Here is a 26,224-nt window from a genome sequence, read left to right as displayed (position 1 = left end):
CAAAGCAAACAACAACGAAAACCCATCCACACATAAAGGTTAAAAAAAGTTATTGGGGTCTTTCAGCATTCCTTCCCCATGAATGATAGGGATTAAAATGTTGTGCTTCTTTTTTCATGACTTGGTTATTCTGGCCACAACCTTTTGATGTGGTTTATGTTGTGTGCCTGTGTGATCTTGACATCATGATGAATCCTGTCAGTTTCTTTTTCCAGTGTGGACACAGGCTAGTCTTTGTCTACCACAGATAGAGCTGGAAAACCCAAATGAGCTGTTTCTTTGGTCTCTAAGGGCCAAACTGTATGTTATCTGCTCAAAATGTGTGTAACTAGATCCTGACATAAATGTCTTTTCTTTTTTTAAGCTTGGAAAGTTGCTTTGAGAGGGGCCTATTGAGAAGTAGTGGTGGAAAACAACCTCTTTCCTCTCTGCCACTTCCCTTATCCAAATTGCCCACTTTCCCAGTGAATCTGAGAGGATATGAAGCAAGGAAAAGCTTAGCCCTATTTATCTGTTCTCAGTGAACCCCTCAAAAAGTGGGCTTTTCAAGGACTGTCACAGTTTGTTTGCCTCTAACATGAGCTTGGTCCTTAGCATTCAGAACTACTCACAAAATCTTCTAGTCCACAACCGCTACCTGAAGATTCAAGTCACAACCATCAGTCAGAGACATAAAATAATTCCTTTTTATCGTTAAACCTATACCTCAGGTTATATGAAGAAAGGATTACAGATTTTCTTCTGGGATCAATATAGTGCTTTACAGTTTTGTAAACTGTGCTCCTCAAATGAGTATTTTATATTTTGAGATAGTTTATGGCAGGGCTTTCTTTTCAGTTGGAACTCCCTGGAACTCAGTTCTGACACCTCCTAGGTTGGGGGCCATTGCCATTCCAAGAGAATGAGGGAGGTGTTCATGGTGAGTTCTGAGACTTCTTTTTTTCAATAGCACTGGTTTAGGGACAACATCAGAACTCAGCTCTGGCAACATTATGGGCTTCAGAGTGTTGCTGCAGAGCCAGATTACACATTATTTAATAATAGCCCTAGAAGGTAGTGGCATTATCTAACAGCTGTAACGGGTTCCTGAGTACTCTACTACTGTATTTGCTCCCTATTTCTCAGGTTCAGGAGCTTACGTAGACTTGACTTCCTTAGGGACAATTGCGGGGAACATAGTATTCCTTTGTTTTGGTAAAATCTGGGCTTATTTACACAAATAGAAGTCAAACTTAGGTGAAGGCATATCACACAATATCCTTCCCATAAGCCAGAGCTTTTCCAACTGTGTGTCACGACACGTTAGGGTGTCGGCTGCAGTGTGTATGTGTGTCGCTCGAACGCTTCCCACACTCCTCCCAGGGCTGGAAAGGGGCCAGTTTAAACTCCGGTTTGCTAGTAAAACTGAATTACTGTGTCACGAAATGATGCATGTCCAAAAAGTGTGTCGTCAACTTGAAAAGTTTGGAAAGCTCTACTATAAGCAGACAGTAGATGCCCTGCTGCATGTCAGATCCCAGAGGTGCACCCCAATATACTTTTAGCCACAAGCCACTGTCTTTCCACCTAATGCTGAACTAATACAGTTTCTTATGCCCCACCCCTTTTCTGCGAGGCAGGGGAGTGAGGAGCCATCTTCCTAGCTGAAGGCTTTCCTGTTCTAGGGATGGTCAATAAACCATCTCTCTAACAATTAGTTTCTATAAAGAGATATCCGCCACCCATGCTTGGCATTCACCTTTAATTTCTTAACAGAAAGTGTGGCTGTTACAACACAAGCACTGACCATTAAGGGAGCACTAATATCCTGGCCGCTTAACAATCTGGTCTAACTCCTAGATTCATTCACAGCAGTCAGACAGTAAACTCACAGCTTGATGACTGACAGGGGCAGGCCAAGGAAGACATGATAGGAAGGGTAATGATGCATGCAAGGCAGAAGTGAGGAACCCCTGGCTAAGGAACACACAATCCATCAGCTCCCAGTTGGCCTGAGAGGACTCTGTCACTCGTATGTTTTTATTTAATTTATTTTTTCCCGTGTTTTAAATTTTGAAACCACCTTGGGTGCCTTGGCGGTATACAAATCTGATATATTGATGCAGATGAATCAACTGAGTCTAGAAGTTTAAGCCTTTGCTCTCTGTCCAAGAACATACATAATTCCAAAGCAAAAGCCAGAGAATGATAAATATTTGGTACAACCCCAAGAAAGAAATCTCAGTTGGCTTTCTCTGTGACAACCGCAGCATGGGTTCTCTGATACACATTGAAGTACAAGAACTGCATGCATTGAGGTTTCAGAGTCAGAGAGAAGCGGAACATTGTCACATGCATCTAATATGAAATTTCTTCAAAAAGGAAGGGCTTGAAGTAAATTTACAGGGAATTCCCTGACAGTCTTTTGTTTATTACAGTTTAGTTGGTCACACTTAACAGAACCCAGCTGTGTTTCCAACAGAATTAGCCAGTCCTCACTATTAACTACTTTGCTATAGCAACAAGCCCTTCTAGATACTGAGCCATGATGATTTGTAATTCTTTCAGAGAAACAAACAAATAGCCAGGATGAACCTTTAAGGGATCTGAGAAATTGAGAATTCCTTTTAAAAGTTTATGGGATTCAATATGGCATTTTGCTGCATGTTGCCTTTTTAGCATAGACTCCCCACCCCTCCCAGCAGATGTGACCATTTTCACCCAGTACTGGAGAGGCTCAGAGGTACAAAATCTGACAGCTAGCTGCAAACAAGTACTTGTTAGGGAGCCCCAAGAGAATTGCTGCTTCAGCAACAGCCTGGCTCACACTGAGGCTCCACCCTTTCTGGCTCTCAGCCAGGCCTTGATCCACAAGCACCTACACAGGCCACCCCCCACCCTAAGTAGTCACACACCAGGGGGAGTCTTCTCGTGTTGCCCTTTTCAGGAGATATGGGAAAAGAGCTTCTTTTGGACTTGCCCACCCTCCTTCACTTCTTTATCTGTGGCTGGTCTGCCAGCACAGGTGTGCCCTGAGTCCTGGTGCTGTACTAGTGGGGTTTTTATGCTGGTGCTAGCTTCACCTTATGAAGATGCAGTGAATCTAGATGACTAGAATCAGATCTGAAGTCCAAAGGTATTGTTTAGACCAGCAGTACTATTCCCTTTTGGTTGCATGGCCATTTATGCATGCTTGCACAAATTAGTGCATTTGGGAGTCTTTTTTTTTTTACTGTTTTCCTCCTGCTGCAGACCAAATGCTTCTGGGGCAGTGCAGGTAGTGGTAGACCACCCTCAGTGTGATTTTTTTTTTAACAGATTACTCCCAATGCATAAAACAATTACCCTAATATAGTATTGTTGCTGGTTGAAATCTTAGAGCTTGCATTACCAAAGAGTAAGTGATTTATGGATTGCAGCCTAGCCCTCTGACTCTTAAGCATTTCCAGGCTCATACGATCACAACGCAAATGTGAAACTTGTGCACCCTCACACTAAGCATTTTTTGTTGTTGGTGGAGCAAGTCAGATTTGGACCAGGAGAGTGATTTTTGCAAACATGTCCTTAAGCAAAAGAAATGGAATGTGACTTGGAAAAGCCAGGCTTAGACTACTTGCTAATTATTATGAACTGGCCAGCCGACAACCTTTTCAGAAGTACAATCTCATGGGCCTGGAGGAGAGTTTGGAATTGCTCAAGAGAGATTTCCAACATCTTGTTAGCTGATTAGTAGATCCACATTAGCCGTGTGGAATGGTTCCCACTCCCACACATGGTGTATGACTCAAAGGGGGCAGACTGATGGGCCTTGGGGAGGCCAAGGTCCTCCAGTAGGAAAAGAAGTAGTGTGTGTGTGTGTGTGTGTGTGTGTGTGTGTGTGTGTGTGGCATAAATACGACATTCGCCAATGACAACTTTCCAGCAGATCCCTGAATCCAGGGTGTATATGGGATTGTTACTAGTCTACTGCCTCCATCCAACACCCAAGGACCTCCTGAATTCGCTGCTTTCCTGTTTCTCTGTAATGAAATTTGAACCACATGGCGGGAGGGGGAGGCATACAGGAGTCTGGATAATTTTTATCTAGCAACCATCTCCTGTCATAGCCACACCATGAGAATGCAGGGAGGAACTGCATGAGCAACCACCCACCCATTCAGAGCACACAGGCGCACGAAATCAAGCTTTTAGTCTTCCTAGCTTGGGTAGTTTGCATCCCTGCTTCATGGGGCCCACCCCGCAGGATGCCCACCAATTTCACTCACTCCTGTGTTCCATGGCACAAAGGTTCTCCTTTGACAGCAAGGTTCTCCTTTGACAGCAAGATTAACAGCACTCAGGGTCAAATGATACTAATACGTGTGTGTATGTGTGGATAGATAGATAGATAAATAGATAGACCAGACTTCAGTCTCGATATCTGCAAAAACGAATGGCCCTGGTAATAGCAGTCACACACTGCAGGCTGCAGGCAGGAGGTGCAACTCAATGGCTCAACAGCGCCTCTCGCTTTATGGCTCGACTTCCAGAAGCAGCATCTCGCGCATCCTGGAGATTTCGGGGCTGTGCAACGGAGCTTTCATCCCAGGCAACCTCGCCGGGGCTCCTACCTCAGCCCTGACAAACCGCACGCGGAGCGACTGCTCCATTCTAGCCCTGCACTCCTCTTGATCTGCTCACCGAAAAGGCTTCTCCGTTGGCAGGCTCTTCCCATTGGCCCTAGGTCTCTAGGAGCTGTCCAATAGGCTGATAGGTTTCTTATTGTTTCTTCAGAAGGCCTCTTTTGGGAGCAGGTTAACCCTTTGCAGGCGTTTCGATTGGCTGACTTCTCAGGGAGTTCACTTCTTCCGTTTTGTTTTCTCCGGCTGACCCCACACCCCTCTGGCATTCTCCCCTAGTTTTCCTTTCGCTCCACTGTGCGTTATTTCCTTTGGATCCTTGCAGCAGCTACATCCCATATACTGTCTAGACACAAATAAAATCAAAGCAGCCCCCTCCCCTCAAGACACATATCAGCCAGAACAAACCGCTCCTCACTTCTTTTAAATGCTTGCAAAGGATCTCTCCTCCCCCATTTTATATTCTCTCTCTTCCTTCTCTCTTCCAATGTTCATATATCACTCAAGGCATGGGGAGCCCCTGTTACACCCCCGCCCCCAATTCAGATAGAAAGTGGATTCTCAAGTTTACACTCATATTTCAAATTAAGTAAGGTTAATTAAAGTGCAGGACTTTACCCAAAGAATCCTGGGAACTGAAGTTTTGTTAAATGTGCTAGGAATTGTAGCTCTGTGATGGGTAAACTACAGTTCCCAAAATTCTTTGGTAGGAAGCCATATGCTTTCAATTTATGGTGTGCACAGCCTAACCTGGAATTCTTTGTCACAGCTGGTTCTGTTCTAACAAAGACCAAAGCTATCATGCTTGTGAATCACCTTCGGAGGCGCCTCTCACTGAGTACAGAGGGACCATATTTAGACTGTTATACTGTCTTTTGCTTATGTTACTGCACATAGCCCTTTTCGGGTGCCACAAACACATGGGAAGGAAAGGGAAGGGAAGGGAAGGGAAGGGAAGGGAAGGGGAAGCCTGTGTGAGCCAACTTCCTCCTGATTTCTTAACCTTCCCCATTATGTGGTGAGAGCCCCTCTGTCTCCACAGTTGTTACATGTGGGTGGGTGCTCTTTCAGATTTGATCACCCAAACCCCACTCTTTCCCTCTGCACATGCCTATGATGTCTGAAGAGGTTTACTGATCTTTCCATACATATACAGTACAGTGGTACCTTGGGTTACAGACGCTTCAGGTTACAGACCCTGCTAACCCAGAAATAGTACCTCGGGTTAAGAACTTTGCTTCAGGATGAGAACAGAAATTGCGCGGCGGCAGCAGGAGGCCCCATTAGCTAAAGTGGTACCTCAGGTTAAGAACATTTTCAGGTTAAGAACGGACCTCCAGAACGAATTAAGTTCTTAACCCGAGGTACTACTGTAGTACTTACATGATGGACTATTAAATATAGTTTATTCTATAGTCATTCTCTCTTCCCATCTAGAATGTGGAGAAAGATGCGTTGGCACATTCATCTCCTCCTCCCGCTTCTGCGCAGCAAAAGTCTGCTGGCAGTTCTGCATGGTGGTGATTGCTGGTAGTAAGAGTGGCTTTTTCCCAGACTAACATAAGGACAGTTCACCTATTTGACTTTTCTCAATAGGATAAAGCTTGCATCATGCAAACCATTGTGCCATAATTAATTTAGATACTCTTAGGTAGCTGGATATTAGAAAAACCACTAACATTCAAGGATGGTTCGCACTTACAATTGATCTTTGTGAATCTGTCACTTAATCTTAAATGTAAACAAGGCCACTTTGGGCTGGCAGTTGACTCGTCACCTGAAATCTAGCACATTTTCAAAGAGCGCCAGCATGAATGATTGAAGTGTTCCTGTTGTGATACATCTGATGTCCTGCTCAGTCCTGTTGGCTGCAGGATTTGGGAGCCTCTGGGTATTCCACTATCACTGACCCTTCACTGACCTTTGTCACAGTTTGATTTGTATGGCCATCAAGATGGAGAAGGGAACACAAGCCAAGGCTGATGCTTGCCCCTCTCCCACCATTTCTGGCTTGTTCAGAGAGGTCAGGTGAAAAGAGAAGGACAGCAAGGAGCAGAGGCAGACAGGCTGAGAGGTTCCAGGGTTCGGCACTGGGCCTCCTTGCTGAGATGGGGACCCTGGCAAGTACCTGAGAATGCTGGCTCCTGATTCTGCTGCAATGCTCAAACTGTTTTTCAGGAGTTTTTGTGTGTGCCTGTGACACCCATTGCGGCCCTTGTGGGACTCACCATTAGAAACTATAGAACCATTGCTTTGGTAAAGATCCTTTGCTGGAAGGAGGTTTGCACTAAAATGAATATGAGGCTTCATTGCGGCGTCTTTAAATGGACGGCGACGAGAGCCAAAGAGAACGTATATTTTACATATCACCTTCCACTGTTAGATCTGAAAATTATTAACACATAGGAAGAAAATACTCCTCACTACTGTCTCATGAATATTTTTCTTCTCTGTTGGTTTTGATTATGTAAAAGTGCCCCCTTGTCCCGCCCTTCATTTTTGCTGCTGGCAGAAAAGCAGGAATGTCAACCCCGGAGCCTTTTAGAAACTCAAGGATTCCAGAACTCAAGGAACTGGGCAGGATTCTTTTTTACAACTTTCCTGCAGAAGCAATATAAAAGAAAAAGAGTCTAGACTATTGTAAAGCATTTCCCCTCAGCCAGATCTGTATTTAGAGTATAGGTCATATTCACACCATACATTTCAGGCACTCTTATACCACTTTAACAGTCATGGAATCCCTCAAGGAATCCTGGAAACTGTAGTGCGATAAGGGTGCTGGGAATTGTAGCTCTGTTATGGGTCTTCTAACTGCATTCAGCACTCCTAATAAATGAAACTTCACAAGATACTTTGGGGGGAGCCATGACTGTTAAAATGGCAATAAGAGTGCTGGAAATGTACTGTGTGCATTCAGATATTGACCGGGCATCAGTAACTCTCTGAATAGGCCACAGCTGAGCAGTAGCGTTAGCCCCCTGATAAAGGCAAATGTGCTTTGGGCTGCAATCATAGGCGCCGACTCCATGGGGCCTGAGGGGGCTCGAGCCCCCTCAAAAAAATTTTTGGGGGGGCTCAGCCCCCCCAATAATCTCGGGCGCCCTTCCAGCAGAGCGCCGCCGCCGTCCCCCGCCTCCTCCCCACCTGCTCCCTCGCCAGCCAGCCAGCCAGCCGCGCGCCCTAGTCGGAGAGCCCCGGCCGTCCCCCGCGAGATTAGGGAATCCCCGGGGGCGGGTGCTCCTGCCTCGCTGCTTCGCAGCACCACCGCCACTGCCAAGGCACTGCCGGGGGAAATTTCCTTCCTCCTGGCAGTTTCAGCCCCCGCGAGAACGACCGGGTACCAATCGGCTGGCTGGGGGTGTGTGGCTTGCCCTATTTAGGGCCGGAGCGGAGGGGGCTCGCCCTCTCTTCTCCGGCTAGCCCCACGTTTCCCGCATATCAGCTGTTCCGGAGCTGATTAATAGGCGCAGCACGCTCTCCCCTATTCAATCACGAGGAGGCGGCGCCACTTTATTTGCATATTCATGAGCTTATTTATTATTCATGAGCTTTCCCGCCCCCCCCCCCAATATTTTTTATAAGTCCGCGTCCCTGGCTGCAATCTTACGCCTGCTGACATGAAAGTAACTCATATTAAGCAGAGAAAAACTTACTTCTGGCTAAGTATGCGCAGGATTGTGTGCTGTCAAGGCTTGTTTAAAAGTGATGGGTGGAATTTGCAAAGGGGGATAGACTTCATTTATTGCAGGGGTCAGCAGGGCAGTTTGGTTATTTTAGATATTTTGCAACCGGAAGCAAAGGTAAATATGGCAACTCAAATCTCCATTCCACCGACAGAAGTTGAGTAGACTGGGAGCTGAATTTTGCGTCAAACTAGAGTTGCCATACGTCCGGAATTTCCTGGACACTGACAGGATCTGGCCATTGGAAACAGTGTCCGGGCAGAAATAGCTTTAATGTTCATGAAAATCCAGACATAAGGGAACCCATGTCGGAACTTTAGATTTTTGCGAATTTCTTAAAAATAGCTCAATAACTTCTTAGCTTCGAGAAAGAAAGAAAATACTCAACTCAAGGAAGCAGGCTAGCTATGGGGATGCAGGGCACTTGCATGACACATACCGCTTTCTTCTCCCTACACCTGGCAGCTGCTCTCAGAGGTGGATGCCTCACTCTGCCTAACAGTAGGACTGGTCATAAGGATTTTTATCTTTAAAATGACATTTCTGCTGGTATATACTCATTTGACTTGTTCATTATATTTTTATCTCCTATAAAATATAAGGAACCTAGAGTGGCTTGCAGAGTTCTCCTCACAACTCACAGATTCAGAAAAAAGCTTAGGGCAAAAATCGTTGTTAAAATATAATTTTTGCAACAGCTGAATATATATACTTCTTTCACATTCTGTATTTTCCATGCCACTGAAGGGTTTCAGGCACCCAACTTTGGATAACATCATTTCATTTTAGTAGAAAGAAAGCCTGCATATAATTCTACCAGACAGTCTTCAAGGGGTAATCATATTAGCAATGGAGGATAATTTTGCCCTGTGTTTTAAAGCGTGCCAACCAAATTAGCAGTTCCCAGACTTCTATGCAGATTGCTAACTGCATTCCAAATTTTTTGCTTGCCAAAAAATCATATTTCAAGGGGAAGGGCATGCAAAATCATTTCTTTTGGAGAAAATGTGCACAAAGTGCATATTTTGGGGGAAGGTGCAAAAAACAAAACAAAAACCTGCATAGAGAAATTTCTAATTTTGTTCCCCTTTTGTTTTTACAATCTATGTTAACAGGAAACAATTGACTTATGGAGACACTGACAGGGAATGAGAAAAAGCTGATCCAGCCACCCCTGGGCTGTATATACCATCAGTTGCATTCTGTTCATCAGCTATCTGACAATCATGCTCTTAGCAAAATAAACATTCATGCTTCACTTACCCAATAAGAAAAAGGTCATATGTTAAGTCTCTTTGAACTTGCAGCCCCAGTTGTGGATTGCAAGTGACATGTGTAGCAGTGAACAATCCACATGCCTGAAAAATATCATTCAGGACCAAAGTGTATGAAGTTACACTTTGTGATCCATAACCTCCAACTGCATCTTTTTAAACAGGAATGTAGTCTGTTTTCCTTATAAGTGTTTTTCAGTGATGGTTGCTTAATTTGCCCTTATGCATGAGAATTTAGTGTGAAGTACACACAGTGGGTTTGCATCCAATCCGGCACCAGCTCAAGGAAGCTCACTTGGTGCTCTCGTTGGACATAGTTTGTATCATAACACTAAATACCTTGTTCACATATGTAAAAGGGAAATACCTACTTTATTTTCTCAGGGCTGTTTCACAGTCTCATGTCTGCTTGAAGAAGTTAAACTATGCTTTGTCATGATTTCATCCGTTGGTTTGTGATTAGGCAGGAAGCACAGAAATCATAGCTTGAAATGAGTTTGCAGATTGTGGTTTGTCTAACGGTGAGTAGGGTGTCTCAACTGATGGTTTCAGTAGTTTCAGCTATCACACCACCTCGGGAAGCTGGTCTTCATGTAGTGGGGAGTGAATTTATGATGCTGAGTGCTGAGAGGATAGAAAATAGAAGCAGCTCCAAAACCATGGCTTGCTTTTTGTAGCTTTGGAAGCTCAGGTAGTAGTTTGGGTCCTAAACGATGGTTAGCACAAGCCATGGTTTCACATGAACTCAGAATTAAGTCATCATAAGAGTCAAATTACTGTGTCTGTGTGGAGCCTGCTCTACCATTAGGCAGAACAAGGTCACCACCTCATGCAGGAGATGCTGGGGGAGAGCAGTGGCAACTCTCTGGCTCCTCCTTCTGAACCTCCAGCCGTTTCCTTCTGTTATAAGACAGAGCTGTGTATGCCATATGAGCTGACCCAGCTCCCCTAGACTTGGTGTCTCAGATGCAGTGGAAGGTGCCATCTTGTCACTTAGTGTTGAGGCAAGTTCAGCTGCCATTCCACTCAGCCTCTGTCCATGAAATGAGGAGGGTGCGCCATCTTGTCCTTCATCTCAGGCAGCAAAATATATTGGGCTGACTCCGGGTCCCTTGGCATGTGTACTTGTTTTCAGTGTTCTCAAAAAGGCAGGTTTGTCTATCTGATTCATGCTAAAAACGCGTGTGAAGTAGCCATTGGATGGCGGAAAGCATGGACGTCCCAAAGTGAAATATTCATGGGCTAAGAACAAAGAGAGGACAGGAAGGGTAGAAATGTGGGAACAGGCTTACAGTAATCATGAGGATCAGGTCGGAGGTGTGTTAACCAGGTTGCAAGACCCACATGCTGCCTGTCTCTTGTTAACACTGTCAGCCTGTCAGTTTCACAAGCACTAACATTCACCACAATTTTTTATTAAGGGAGCAAAGAATGGATGGAGGTATTCAGCTGCTTCATTTTTGGAGTGTAAAAGAAACCTCAGCTGTGAAGCTGGCGTGTAGGGTGAGGGGGTGCTCATTCCTTATTGAAAGCAGAGAAGGGAAATGCAGATGTCACAGCTGGAATTGGAGATTTATCTTGGCAGGCAGAGAAGGAAAAATATATATTTATTTAATAATAAAAAGTAAAAGAGAAAACTTAGAAGAATCCCCTCCTGGTTTGGCACAGTTGGCCAGCATGAGGAGAACCTCTGGTTTTCAAGCAGCCTTCGTCTCCTGGATTTGGGCTTTAGTCCAGTGGGATTGGCCTTTTGCTGGCTTCTTTTTGGAGTGAGTTTTAGTGTAGAAAGGTCAGGATGGGGAGAACTTATTTGAATCTGAAGCAGTGGGGGTGAGACTCTTTCCTGGATTTTTTCCTTTAAGGTGAAAAAACGGTACAACCCTGAGGGAAAAAAATGAAGAATTCGGGTTTCTCAAAGGAAAGGGGTAACCCAAGCAACAGAGATGAGTTCACATTTGTATATTTTCAGCTTAACTCAGGGGCGGCCAAAGTGGGGCCTTTCTCAAGTTGTTGGACTCCAACTCCCAGCAGCTCCAGCCAGCACAGCCTGCAGTCAAGGATGCTGGGAGTTGTAGGCTGCATACACACCATGTTTAAAGCACATTCCTCCATCCCAAGAATTTGGAGAACTGTAGGGTACCGTTCACAAGTCACCTATTCCCATTGCCCTTAACAAATTACAGTTCGGGGGTGGGGGTGGGCTTTAAAGGTATGGGGTGTGTGCTGCTATAGTTCACCCACATCTGAAAGGCACAAAGCAAACACTCCTGGCTTAATCTCTGAGACAAACTTTTATGCTCAGGAGGCAAAGGAGGAGAACCAGCCCAAGACATTTTTCTCCCTGAGGCAAAGGACAAGATAGCACCATCACCACCCTTGCACGGCTTCCGTGTACGGAAGCTGACTGGGCTGTAAGCTGAATTTTACTTCAACTCTGGCAGTGGGTTAGTACCACTTGAGGGTGGTTGAGGTGATGCATGGCAGGCACATACAGCTCTGACATCCAGCGGAGGGAAATGGCTCATGAGGAACTGCCATAGGGGTGGGGTAGGGCTGCTGCTTCTGCCCCCATCACTTGCTGCTTGAGGTGCTTGCCTCACTCTGCCTCATGGTAAGGCCAGCCCTGCAATGGAGATTCACAAAGGCTTGGGCCGTGTCACTCAGGCAGCCTCAGCTCATCTTGTGGTGATGAGAACATGTGGTGGAAATATGTTTGGAAGACTCGGCCTATCATGCGTCTGTCACTGGGAGAGTGTCGTACCGCAGCCAATGACTGACAGCCTCACATGCTTGCTTCAGGAATGAGACGGCTTAAGCAGGAGCAGATTTTACAAAGTTAAAAGATTGCCTGCATTTGGAGAACGATGCCCAAATATGAGATCAGGAGGTATATCTTCCCCTATCTCCAAGCTCATGGGAAAGAGCGGAGCAGTTAAGAGCAGCCTGAAACTTTGGCTTGTGTCAGGGAATCGGCGCAGCCCCACTATGGGTCTCAGTGAACCTTGGCTGCCCCCATCCTGACTGTTCATTGGTAACGCTTTGGAAACACATCTTGTGCTATTTCTTGGCTGTGAAATATGAGGGGTGGGGGAGGAGAGGAGAGGAGGGGGAGAGAGAGAGAACACAAACACAGGGGTGAAAGAGAGAAGCAGATAATGGAGCACTAAATATGGACTTGGTGCTTTTAACGTCAGACCACATTGGGAAGCAGCTTTCCCTACAAAATGATGTTGGTCCCATTCCCAACTGGCTTGCCTCAAACTGGTGACTTTGCCTGAAGGCAAGTTCACAGAAGCCACAGCGAGGTTCACTCTTGCCACTTGATGCTTGCTGCAAAAGCTGTCTTCATTCGCTTTTAAATCACTCGGTGAACAGTTTGTAAGGGTGTTTATATGGTTTTGAAAACAAGCTAGAATCTGGATCTGGAGGAGGCTGCAGAACTTCAGCCCAAGATCTACATGAGTGTCTGCCTTAAGCCCTCTTCCTAGTTATATTCATTCATTCCATGGTTTTCCTAAGCGCAAAAGAGAACTGGCAAAAGTCTTTAAGCAAGGATGTGGGATCTGTGACCCTCCAGACATTGTTGGACTCCAGCTTCCCCTGGCCCCTCCAAGCATGGCCCATGGTCAAGGATGATGGGAGCACATCTGGAGAGACCAGGTTCCCCACCCCTTTCTTAAAGGCTTTACGTAATCCACAACGTTCTCCATTATGCTATATTGGACTCCAGTCAGTGCTTGATTGATGTTATCTCTGCAGCACACCCTAGATGACATAAAGTGATTATTTCATGAAGCATTTAGTCACAGGTTATATAGGAAGAGAGAGCTTCTCAGTTTAGTCTCCTGACACTCACATAAGAAGCAATCGTGGCAGAGCCACTAGGATACAACACAAACAAATGTAACTTCCTTCTTTGAAAGAAGATATATATCCCATCCAGTATCATTTATATTTAATCTGGAAACTTTCTTGTAGGAACTGAAATATATAGTAGGAAACACTGCTGAACACCTTCCGTAAAAGGGAAGTCTAAATTATTTGGGGCTTTTTAGTTTAGGAAAACATCACAACTAAGAGCAATGCTGTGATGGCAGAGGTTTCTGTTGAGAAAATACATGTGCTGGGCTTTGCTAGATCGATGATCTGGCACTGTACTACCTAATCTACACACAGGCAGAAGATTACATTGATGATGATGAAGAAGAAGAGTTTGGATTTGATATCCCGCCTTTCACTCCCTTTAAGGAGTCTCAAAGCGGCTAACATTCTCCTTTCCCTTCCTCCCCCACAACAAACACTCTGTGAGGTGAGTGGGGCTGAGAGACTTCAGAGAAGTGTGACTGGCCCAAGGTCACCCAGCAGCTGCATGTGGAGGAGCGGAGACGCGAACCCGGTCCCCCAGATTACGAGACTACCGCTCTTAACCACTACACCACACTGGCTCTCCCTATGGGAGGTAGTTGGTGCATACCCTCAAAATTGAGGTTTTGGGAGGCGGGGAGGAGAGGGTGGGACAAGGCTCACCTGGCCAAGTGTCTGCTGGATCCCATGCCCCACAAGTGCTGGAAAAAACAGGATGTCCCATTCTTTTCCTGCAAGAGCACGGTGGCCATTTTGGGCGTCATGATCTCTTGCAATTTTGCACCGAGATCTCATCCTGAAGAAAGTGTTCTTTTAGGGGCTGCAGTCTCACATGGTTCCCCAAAACTTGTCTTTTTGGCACTGTGAGAGCACAGCCCTGCAAAAGGGGGGCCTTTTGTGTTCTGTGAGCTCGCACTGGTCACATAACTTGTGTAGGATCATGGATGAGAAGACAAGCATCCCCGGTTTGGGGATTCAATATGTTGGAGTGCACAGGATCCTAAGCCAGTCTAGCTAGCTGCAGCAGACCTAATCCAGGTCTCTGATGCTGCTGCTGGCTGGAGCTAGTGCAACAGAAATTCATGGTTTCCCTGCCCTTTCATCTCCCTCACTGGCTGGTGCAAGTGGCAGAATTCCAGATGTGGCATTGGTGCTGCTTTTTGCTCCATCCATCCCCATTGCTGCCTGCCAGGGGTTTGGGAAGGACATGGGGGAGGTTTTTAACATTTTGTATGGTATGAAGAGGGAGAGGCGCTTTTTGCCTCCTCCCCATACTAGAACTTGATGGTATAGAGTGAAATTCAGAACAGACAAAAAGTACTTCTTCATACAACACATAATTAATTTATGGAAATCGGTGGCACAAGATGTGGAGATGGCCACCAGCTTGGATGGCTTTAAAAAGGGGTCGTGGACAGGTCACAGTGTTTTTGTATGGAAGTGCAAACCCCAGCCACCAAACATGGGCCTTAGCAGAAGAAAAGTCAAGAGTCTCTGATCTTGTCAGGGGGCGTTGCTGACCATCTTTCAACTCTCTTCAACCTTTGATTCACCCTGCTGAATATATGAACTACGATTCACCCCTGAATCTGTTGCCTTGCCTTTGCCTTGAAATTAAATAGCATTTTCCAAATCTGGAATGATCTGGAAGTGCTTTCTTCTTTAAGGGTGTCTGTGCCTCATACAATCTTTGGTAATGACCATAATTATCCCTTATCCCAGTGCATAAACTACCTTAAGTGCAGAAAGCACTTACCTCTGAAAAACCCATTCTGAGGCACACCATGGTTAGTGCTAATCTGGTAAATCAGTACTTGTCCAGAGATAAAAGGGGCAAGCACTGATGAGGAAGCATTTGCACTTGCAAAAGGATCAGGATAATATGCCAATGGGGGAAAGAATCCTAGAGAGGGAAGGTCCTTCAAGTCATTTAAACCCTGGTGCTTTTCCTTTCCCTCCTCTGGCTCACCTCTGCAGCATCCTTGGTGCACTCCTGGCACAGTTATCTCCATTTTAGCCAGCTGAGCCAATCTCTTCTGTCCCACAAGGCTCCATGTTGTGCAATGGCCTGGGTGAAGGCTCCATCTCCTCCTCTCCTGGTTCTGGGAAGCTAAATGGCTCACATCGCTTCAGCCACCCCATAACTTGCTACTCCATTGGACACTGCCAGGGCTGGAGTGTGGCAAGCCAACCCCCCCCCCCACCACCACAACCCCCCACTCTGGGAAGGAGTTGATCAATCTAGGCTGAACCTGCAGGGAAGACTCACAAGGGCAGAAAGTCTTTCTCCTCTTCTGTCCCATGCAGACTTCCATATCTTGCTGGCAGCAAGGACAAGGGGAGAATGAAGGAGAGAAATACTTTCTCCCCTTTGCCTCCCCGTTGCCGTCACAGCGAGAAGGAAGCCTACAGGTTCAGGTTCCCTTCTTTTTCTCAGCAGTAGGGGACATGAATTGGGGGGGGGGGACTTTTCTCGGGGGTGGCGTCAGGGGGCGGTGGTCTGATCGGGGCAGGAAACTGTTTGCCGCCCCCTCTAACCTGTTGCCCAGCGCATGTGCTGACTCTTACTGCCTTCTTGATCCAGGCCTGCTTTCAAGATCTTAAAATATTGTTTTCACCTAGTAGTTTCTTTTGAGATTTATATTAGCCACCCCATATGCTGTGATTGTCATGTATAGACCTTTTGTATGCATTTTGAAAAATGCCACCAGTGCTGATGGCTGGGTTGGAGTTGTGTGCACACAGAATTCCCAGTGGCAACTTCTTTCCTGCCTGAATATCTGAATATCTACCTGACTATAGTCCTCTTCCAGCTACACTCCAGAACTCTGCTCTTTTCAGTACATGGCTGAGAACTGATTGTTTTAAAAGTTACCTGATATCTGTTCCTTTAACCAGCCTCTATGCAGCCTTTTCATTGCCTTGCTTCTATTTACATAATGATATTATGCCAGAGCAAAACAAACACACACCTTGCTATTGAAACAGGAACTTACATTGTAGTATCCGGGGTGCCCAGCTCAAACTCCTCCCTCAGTTTTTTTGAGCTGGCAGGTCCTGCTCAAGGGATTTCCTCACCATAGAGGAGGCCAGACAATGACCACCCTCCTCTCCTGTCCGGATAATAAAAAGCAAGCAGTGTGCCTCAGCGTGGAATTTTAAGACCATGCACCACACACTACAGAGCACGCCTTTCCTTTCTGATGTTTTGTGTAGAATACCATATAAAGTACGGTACTTACTTCCAACCTTGAAATGCTATCTTTCAGTAATAAATGGATGCTCTGCATCAGAACTGCAAACCAAGAAGAAAAGTATTTTATATAATATTCAATCAGAGTAGGACTGCTCTCTCTCTCTCTCTCTCTTACTCACATATGTGTAATTATGCTTACATTCCATCTATTGTATATGTAATCAAGATGATCAATAATTTAATTAATCCATGCATTACATATCAAATAGTAGTATTTGTCAAGAAATGACAGGATCAATACATTGTGGTGAACATCATGTTGTGGTGAACATCATATGTCTTCAAAAAACAGCACACCGGATACATTGTAAGGAGTAATTAGATTTCCATCTAAAAACACTCCACAAAACACATCTCAGGTCACAGTAACAACCTGTCTAGTTGAATTGCCCCCTGCCCCAGACTGCCTCCTAGTGGCTGGGTCTGGCAAGTGTCTTAACACAAAGGGGACTGTACCTTTCTCCCAGCAGCAGGAATGTGGACAGGTGAGTTTTTGATCCATCTGAATGCAACAGCAGCATTAACGGGGGGGGGGGGGAGTCACAGTAACCTTTCTGCAGTATGCCATGCACCCACATGGATATGGAGACTTTTTTGTGTAGGGGAAATGTAACATGTAAAGCATCCCTGCAATCCTTTCCCTTTTTCTAGGTTCTTAAGAGGGTAACTTCTTGCTTACTGTTTGATGAATCCTTTTGTCCCCTGCCAGCAAACAATGGTGTGCCATGTGGAAAGATCTGGGGTATTTTTTTAAAACTATAAAATCTGGATTTATTGGATGGTAGTGCTATACTCATATTAATGTTACCAGGTCATGTTAATGTTACTAAGTCATCGTTAAACTTTCTGAGCAAGCCAGATATTCACAGGCATCGTGTGACTTTATTCTATTTTTCTAGGACTCGCAAAAAATGGCCGGAATCCTAAAGGATATTAAAATGCCACAACCCTTTCCTTTTGTTTAGCTTAAGTTCCTTCTTATAAAGATAGACAGAAACATCTGGCCTTGTAAACTCCAGAGGGACGTGGGTGTGTAATGCTGTTTGAGGAACATACGGGAGGGCTTGTTATCTCAGGGCTTGTTATCTCTGCAGAGTACAGGATTTGGAGATGCTTCTCTTTAATTTTGCATGGGGCTTTCTGGGTAGTTTTTCACCTTTAGTTAGACGGATATATTTTGGACACCTGTGGCAAAACTGCAGCATAGCAAGCCTCTCAAATGTTTGTCACCATGAAAAGCATATGAGCTGTATGGTGCTTACAACATGGAGATAGAAAGGAATCCCAACTGGTCCTAGCCAGGTAGGAAGACTGCAGGGTGCAATCTGCATAGGGTAATATGAGTTAGCTGCAGTACTGCATTTCTGGTCCCTGAGGAGCTGGTGGGGCCAGCAAGGGGTCACTGTGAAAGCTGTGGTAGAAACAGGTGAGAAATCTGTTAAGAGCTGAAACGTATGATCTGGTGGGACTTCATAAAACCATTAACAGCTTTTCGTAAGAAGTGTTCCACTGGCTGTGTACATGCCATACATATAAAGCACATTTCCCTGCCCAAAGAAACTTGGGAACTGTAGTTTTTGGGTGCTGGGGTTTGCAGTTGTGTGAGGGGTAAACTACAGTTCCTGGGATTCTTTTGGGTGGGTGTATGCAGCCAAAAGTGTTGAAGGAAAAAATGGTGTTACACCAGTGTTTCTTGCAGCAAGCATATAACATGTGGGCATTATATACACATATACATGCACGTCTTTTAACATCCATGTACACACATGTTGGAACCCTTTCCCAATCAGGGTTTCCAGATGGACATATCAATGTCTTTAAAGAGATATGTGTATCTGTGTTTGCTGCAAGAAACATTAGAGTTTCCCCTAGCTATTTGGTTATTCCTTTGCTAAGTGGAAATGCCTTATACAATATGCCTAAGAAAGAAATACTTTTTTGAGGGCCAGACTTCATAATAATCCAGTAGCACCACTATTCATATTAGCTGCTTCATCCTCCACTTATTTGGGAAATTATGCTAAAATTTGTTGCCGTAGGGCTCACCCAGGCTTCTGCTTATCCCACCACTTTTCCCCAGGAAAACCCAATCTTTACTGCAGAATCAGAGCAAATGTCAATTGCCTTTTCCACGGATGGATGTTTGTTCTGATTCAGCGCTAAAGAGTGGGTATTCCTGGGGAAAGTGGTGGGGCAAACAGAAAACTGTTGGCCACTGTCACTGGACTCAGCTACATTAGTCAAAAATTAGCATTTTGAATGCATTATAAACATGCAATACCAGATGGTGCTGGAGAGGGAGGGAAATTATTTGCAATTTTTAAATTATAACAGTTTGATTTCTGACTTATTTATAGCATTTCCCCCCTGTGTGTAGATCCACCCACTGTTTGAATGGTGGCAAACCAATAATTATGATATCCACAGTAGTTGATAACATGAAGCTTGTTGTTGAAAAAGACGTACAGATGGTTTGTTATGAATGCCGAGGAGAAATGGGTCCATTAAATAGGGTTAGTTAAATTAAGGTATAAACGGCAGACAGGGAGATATATCTTTGTGGATATTGTCTGGTTCGTTCTTTAAGAAAACAACAGCTTTCTGTAGCTATGAAAACGGTAAGAATAAAAGGAGGAATATAGCTGCTTCTCTTCCAGATAATTTGGCTCCTGATACATCTGGCTTGGGCTACGTTTCACTAGAAGGCCCTCTAGTCCCTCGCGGAGGTGATGCTTAATGCTCTTCTTTTTGCCCTTTTCTCAGCATTTCTCTGAGAACTTCGACCACTTCTCCGAGAATATGGAGGACTTTTCCAACGAACTCTTCAACAGCTTCTTTGATGACCCCATGCTGGTTGAAAAGAACCCTTTGCTAGACATGGATCTCGACCCTCCTACTCCTGGCATCCAAGCAGAGCACAGCTACTCCCTGAGTGGAGACTCAGCTCCCCAGAGCCCCCTCATGCCTGTCAAGACAGAAGACAATGCCAATGGTGAGTGCGCAAGGTCCATGCATGCTGGTTTAAGAAACATGTCCCTAAACCTCTTAAAAGCCTACTGTGTTGTTAGCAGAAGAGTTGGTTCTCTTAGGTGGGTGTGTTCTCTTTCAAATGAACCATTGCCCTTGAAAACAGCTGACCAGGCTACCTAAAAGAGATGGTCCATACCTTCACTTTCAGGAAGAAAGTTTGACTCCAGGCAATGAATTTGACCCACTTTCTAAAAATTGATTTCTTTTTTTAAATTTAACAATGAAGGGGGGTGGGGGAGAGGAATGAGTAAAAGTTAAAATAAAATTGAAGAGAAGAGGAAAAAACACATCATCATCATAAACAAAGGATACTAATGATAACAGTAGACCACCATCAGTTCACATTGCAGATACAGTGACGATTGGTACAGAAATCTTTAATTCAATATAAGCCCTCAATATGTCTAGATCAGCCTTTCTCAACCTGTGGATCCCCAAATGTTGTTGAACTACAACTCCCATCACCCCTAGCCAGCAAGGCCAGACCTCAGAGATGATGGGAGTTGTAGTCCAACAACATCTGGGGACCCACAGGTTGAGAACCACTGGTCTAGATGGATGTTTATGTGAAATATGTTTGAATGTAGCCAATTTGATCTACTTTTAATAGATTTGACTCCACCTAATAATAATAGAACTGGTCTTGCTCACTTAATTGCCCATGATACATACACATACCCAGTGGTGGAGTTTCATGCTCTGACAGCAGGAGGAGGAGAGCAGGTGGGGTGGGCGGGGCGGGCATGGCGCCCTGCGCGCGGGGGGGGGGCAGCCGCGATGGCACCCCACCAGGTTCGCGCGGCTGGTGGCGGCATGCTCCCCCGCACTCCTCTTCCTCCACCAGTGCCAATACCCCATTAGGCTGAAATAGAAAGGTGTGCAGGCCTCTTCTCCCTCCCTTCTTTTTGGAGACATGTTTTTCAAGAATCCTGCTTCCTTCTGATAAGAGGTTTGGAGAAGTTGAATGAGCATGCTAAAACCAGGTAGGAACAGCCCAGGAAAGGAAAACTAGGTAAGGAAATAAGGCTGCAGTAATAACCACACAATGTGATCCTACCTAATCTGCATTTCCTGAAACAGTATGAACTGGCAAACAACTATCCTTTGAAATTCATACATATTGCAATTCTCCATCCAAATAATGTCCATAAAATGCATATACTATGGGAAAGTGTGAAAAGTGCCAACTCAGCCACTTTTACAAGTGCCACACAATACTGGCACCACATCTGTAAGAACTTTATCATTTAGTGTGGCAGCACTGAAACTTCGGAACTCCCTGCCTATTGAAATCCAGCAGACACCTTCTCTGTATTCCTTCAGTGTCTGCTGAAGACATTCTCATTTAGACAAGCCTACCCAGACGTTTAGAAAATTTGTAGGAGTTTTAATTTGTTTTAGTCTATTTTATTGTGGTTTTAACCTTCTGTATGTTTTAAATTAGGACTACATTTTTAGTGATAATTTTATTGTTTTTCTCTTTTTTGTAAACCACTATGAGAATTTTTTCTACAATCATGTGGTATATAAATCTTATGCAATGAATAAAATAAAATCCAAAAATAAATACCAGTGAAAAGAACATGCAAAATGCATTATATTGGGGGGAAATGATTGCAGAAATGTATATATTAGGGGAAAGACACATTAACTGTTAATTTTCATAAGGACTTTAAAAAGAAATGTTTTGTGAACTGATGTGGAAATATGAGGAACTAAACTTAAGATTGGAAAAGTTAGAAACAGAGAGGAAGCAAACTTGACAGTTTTGTGTATTCCTACTAGGGAGCACCCTAATTGAACACAGTGGGACTTACACCTGAGTAAACATGCATAAGATTATGCTGTGGTTTGCAGCAAGCTAAAGAAAGCCAATTTCAGCTTTCCTTGCTTACCAAGTGTCCTTTGCTCAGAGCAGCAGTAATGGAAGAAACAGAAATTGACCATTTCAAATAAGAACTGAGCTCTGTTATATGAAAATATATACCGTACCAGACTTAACAATGACCTTTGCTTCTTAATCAGGGCTTGCAACAACAGACTAAACAGGGATTTTGGCTTCATGACTCAGTAAGAGTCACTAACCCACTATTTTAAGAGAGGGAGAGAGAAAACTTACTGCTTTATCGTCATTTAGTGTGAGAATTAGTTGTTTCCATACTGGATCTGGTCCAAAAAAATGACCTCCCACTAGCGTACTATTCACTGAATATTACAATGTGTGCCCATATTTCAAAGCAGTTCTTGCTGCTTTGAGCCGTATTGAACTAGTAAGCTCCTTTGGGGATATATGCTGGGGTCTTGGTTCACTTTATCTGTTTCTCCATCCATCAGACTTAAATAAATCATCAATGTGGTTACAATAGAGGCAATGCATAAAAAAAATAACGGTGGTGTTTAGGATTTGTTTGGCAGTGAAACTTTTAAGAGCCATTTGCCTATGTCCAGGCAAAGAATGAACAACCATACTGAGGGGAAATGAATGGACTCCAGCAAGTTTTGTTAGGATCTTTATTAGAATGTTTAGTTTAAAATATAACTAAGTCTAGATGTGATGGAGCACCCCAAATGAGCCAGAATGTCTTCTAAAAGTCAGATAGTTGTTTATTTCCTTGACATCTGATGGGAGGGCGCTCCACAGGGCAGGCACCACCACCGAGAAGACCCTCTGCCTGGTTCCCTGTAACCTCACTTCTCACAGTGAGGGAACCGCCAGAAGACCCTCGGAGGAGGACCTCAGTGTCAGGGTTGAACGATGGGGGTGGAGATGCTCCTTCAGGTACACCTGGCCTAGGCCATTATTGAACAGCAAATGAAGTCCCTCACATACAAGAGTGCACACATTGTGTACAGTTATATATGTGGGTTTCCTTTCAATGGCAAAGGACCACAGCTCAGTGGTAGAGATCCCCTTCTTCACTTGTGGGGCATCTCAATATTCACACAGCCTCTGACATCAAATTGCTGAGTACTTCTAGGAGGCTAGGAAGCTGCCTTCTCCTGAGGCAAAACATTGCCCAGTCTGGTTCTGTTGACACTGACTGGTAGAGGCTCTCCAGGGTCTCAGACTACCTGGGAATCCAATGGATTAAGCCTGGGAGCTTCTGCTCTACCACTGACCTAACTCTAAGCTCCTCCTCTTGTGTCAAGGCCTGTCCTGCTGCAACCTGCCTGGAAAAAGTTCTGTAAAACTCATGCATCCGCGTTCCAAGAAGGAGGCCTAATAAAACATGTCAACTTGTGCTATTCCCCTCCCCCTCTGACAGGCTCTTGGCAGCAGCAGAGAAAAGGGACTCTTAGGTTGTTGGGTGTGGATGCACAGACCTCTGTGCCTCTCCTGGCACTTTTGGCTTGGGCGTAGTAGACACAGTGGAAGCCGCTGCCTGCAGCCAGTGCTTACTGGCGCGTGTGGAAGACTAAGTGGCTTTTTTACTTACCCGCAGATCTCTCGGTAGGAGACGGAGAGGAACAGTCATTTCAGAGCCTATTTTTAAAACAATTCATTTTAGGATAATTCATGATGGCAGGATATTTTTAGAGCAACCCCAGCAGAGGATCCTGTAATTTGTGGGACCATGTGGGTGTCCCAGCAGTTGAAGGACAGCAGCTGGCCTGAAGAGAGAATGGCACAGATTCAGTATACACAAGAGAAGAAAAGCCTTCCTTTCAGCAAAAGCTGGGAATAGGTTTCCCTGCTGTGGTCAGGGATTATCCATGCTGAGTGATACCAAACATTAAGAAGAGAGGAGGCAGAGAAATTTCCCTTTCCTCCCTCCTTTTGGTAGATCCTTCTTTTATTTTTGTTTTTATTCTTTATTAAATTTGTATACCACCCTTCGTCCGTAGTTCTTTTAAAATGGAATGATCAGAGCTGATCTAGAGAAAGAGCTTGCCGCATGCCAAACCTTGTCTGCGGTTTGTACCACTTTTCACTGTGTGTGAGGGAGTGTATGCCAGCATGCTTGGGAAGGTAAGGTACTCTCCAGTGGTACGCTCCTAGGACCTCCCCCATCCACGAGATGTACATTTTGGTAATTGCAATATTTTCATACATAATGCAGCATGTATTCAGGTTGTGAGCTTCCTCCATGGGCTTCTGCTCAGAACAAACCTCTCCTACTCAAGATCGAGACCATCGGTAAAACAGGATGGCTAATATTCTTGTGTCTTAGCAGAAGCCATGTGCACAATGCTAACCCAAGGCATTTTGCTGCCTGAGGAGGAACAGCAAATGTTCCCCCTCTCAAATCAAGGTGTGTAGTATCCAATTTATTTTGGCAGCTGAGACAGAACCTCCTACAAGTGTGTCTCCCTAACAGTGCAGATGCAATTAAATAACTAACAACTGGCTGCCCTTACATGACACCCAGAATCAGCTGCCTGAGGCAGCAGTCTTGTTCTGCCAAATGTTAGGGACGGGGTGGTTGGGTACGCTAGCTGCTTCTGGGTTCTGCTACAGTCCTTCATTCTGAAGTGCATTTCTTCATAGCAAAGGTGGGAGACTATGGCACTGAGGAACAGTGGAACAGTTCTGTAGTATGGAGTGCTATAAGTTCCTTTGCGTGCTGCAGCAAGCACAGAAGGCAAGGTGAGAGGACTTCCGGGTTAGCGCCATCGGCAATGGTGGTGTTCCTCTGACCGAGAGGAACCCGCTCCGCGAAAATCGGGTCTTGCCATCGCGGCGAAGGCGGAGACCCTTTAAAAATCCCAGGCGGAGGAAGCCTGGGAACGTGGGATTCGGCTGACACCAGGAGCGCCCCACCTACTTGCGGGGAAACCCTTTTTCGGGGGTCCCGAAGCAAAGTGGGGGGAGCAGCGTGGTGTTTTGAATCAACCACTACTTTTACGGAGTGAAGCCGCACAGCCGTTGCCGGAGAGCGCTGACTTTTTCCTGTGGACAATTGGACTTTAAACAAGTATCCGTGAGTAGAACGGAAAATTGGATTATAAAACTTCATAATTTGGTATCAGAGCGGGAAGGTCTAAACAGGAAGTCCGCCTCCCGCTTTTGTAAACAGTTCGAAGCAAAGACATCGCAAGCTAAAGTCTGGAAAGTCTTTTGTAAAGGGTTAAATTTCCATTGATTACAACTGTAAAACCCCCCTTGGAAGCAGGAGAAGAGGGGGGAAATTTTAAATTGTTCAAGCCTGCAGGAGAGAGAGTAAAGAAAGACAAATTTCTATCATCTTGAACCTGGGAACGGGCTGTCAAAGACGGACGTTTTGGGAAAGTTCATTGACTGTGGATGGATTATATGTTGACAGATAGCCATATAAGAGAAACATTTTGATTCCAATGTTTCATTTTGTACTAAAAAGGAACAAATACTTGAAAAATGAAAGAAATTTTGTTGCCGGATCTGCTTGTAAAAGGATGGATACAAATAGAAATTGTTTCCTCTAGAGGGAGCTTTTGAACTGTTGCTGGAGTGGACCTGGGGAACAGTGCAGCTGTGGAATTGAAGGATCGTGAGAATTAGACATTTGACCTTGAATAACAATGTGGGCAGAGGAAGTTTTAGTGATTGCTTTTTGTAAAACAAGTGCCCTACTGGAACAGCTTCATGAGAAGATGGATTTGATGACCGCAGCAATTGATAATTTTGGACAAACAGTGAATACTTATGCTGAACCTGTTCAGGGACTGACTCAAGAATATGCTCTGACAGGCCAAGCTGTAGAGAAGACAAAGGAGGAGGTTGTTGATGAACCTCAAGTAATACAAGTTGAGAGAGCTGTGGCCCTGCAGGAACATAAGTTATTGCCTCTGATGACTGAATCTGGAGTGGGCCAGACTTGGAGAGATGGAGCCCTCTTGGGATTGGAGATGGCAAGTTGGTCAGACCCCCCTATGCAGGGATGTTCTGGCTTTTGGGAACTGGTTTTGGGCCAGGGGGAGTCTGGAGTGGTTGAGGCCCTTGACTTTGGAGGGACATTGAAGTATGCTTCGGAATATTTTTTGGATTTTGGTGCTGATTATGGAGAATGGGCTGACCTGTCGAGAAGGGATAAAGACATTTTTAGATTGTTTCCCCGAGAGCCACTCCTCAGTGATAAAGGAAGGAAACCAAGAACAAGACCAGTTGAAGATAAAGTAAAGTCCAGGTACAATTATGAAGAAGATCTGCAGAAGGGACACGGAAAAGAGTTAAGAGCCTCGGACATAAGATTACCAGGTTGATGGACTAGATGGAATAGGCAGAAAGGACTGACAGAACCCAAGACCAGGAAGATTGGAAGAATTCTAAAAATTTATTTAGAGTAATATTGCAAAATTAATGAGTATTAGAAAAATCTTGGAATGAAACTACTCGGCTTTAGTAGAAATGCTATAAGGAGCTATGTATAAATATGTTCTTTAAGTTTTAGGGTTTTTATGGTAAGATAAGTGTCAGGGAACTGCCATCGGAGGAACAGGTGGTGGAGGGGCTCAGGGAGGAAGGAAGAGACTCAACAGCCGAAGCAGGAACCAGCAGGGGGAGGAGTGGATCTCTGAGGGAATGCGAGCAGGAGGGAGGGC

The 26,224-nt window shown here is 44.8% G+C and overlaps 1 protein-coding gene across 1 annotated transcript in view; it reads left to right on the top strand.

Moving 5' to 3' along the window:
- Window positions 1–26,224, top strand: part of CREB3L1 (cAMP responsive element binding protein 3 like 1) — an 86,663-nt gene that overhangs the window by 25,926 nt on the left and 34,513 nt on the right. Inside the window, exon 2 of the mRNA XM_081165308.1 lies at window positions 19,439–19,667. Coding sequence (XP_081021434.1) covers window positions 19,439–19,667 — 229 coding nt within the window. The remainder of the gene's footprint in view (window positions 1–19,438; window positions 19,668–26,224) is intronic.

Source organism: Podarcis bocagei (assembly GCF_964188305.1).
Source record: "Podarcis bocagei genome assembly, chromosome: 1".
Lineage (NCBI taxonomy): Eukaryota > Metazoa > Chordata > Lepidosauria > Squamata > Lacertidae > Podarcis > Podarcis bocagei.
Note: the sequence above shows the minus strand (reverse complement) of the source record. Positions and strands in the feature narration are given on the sequence as shown.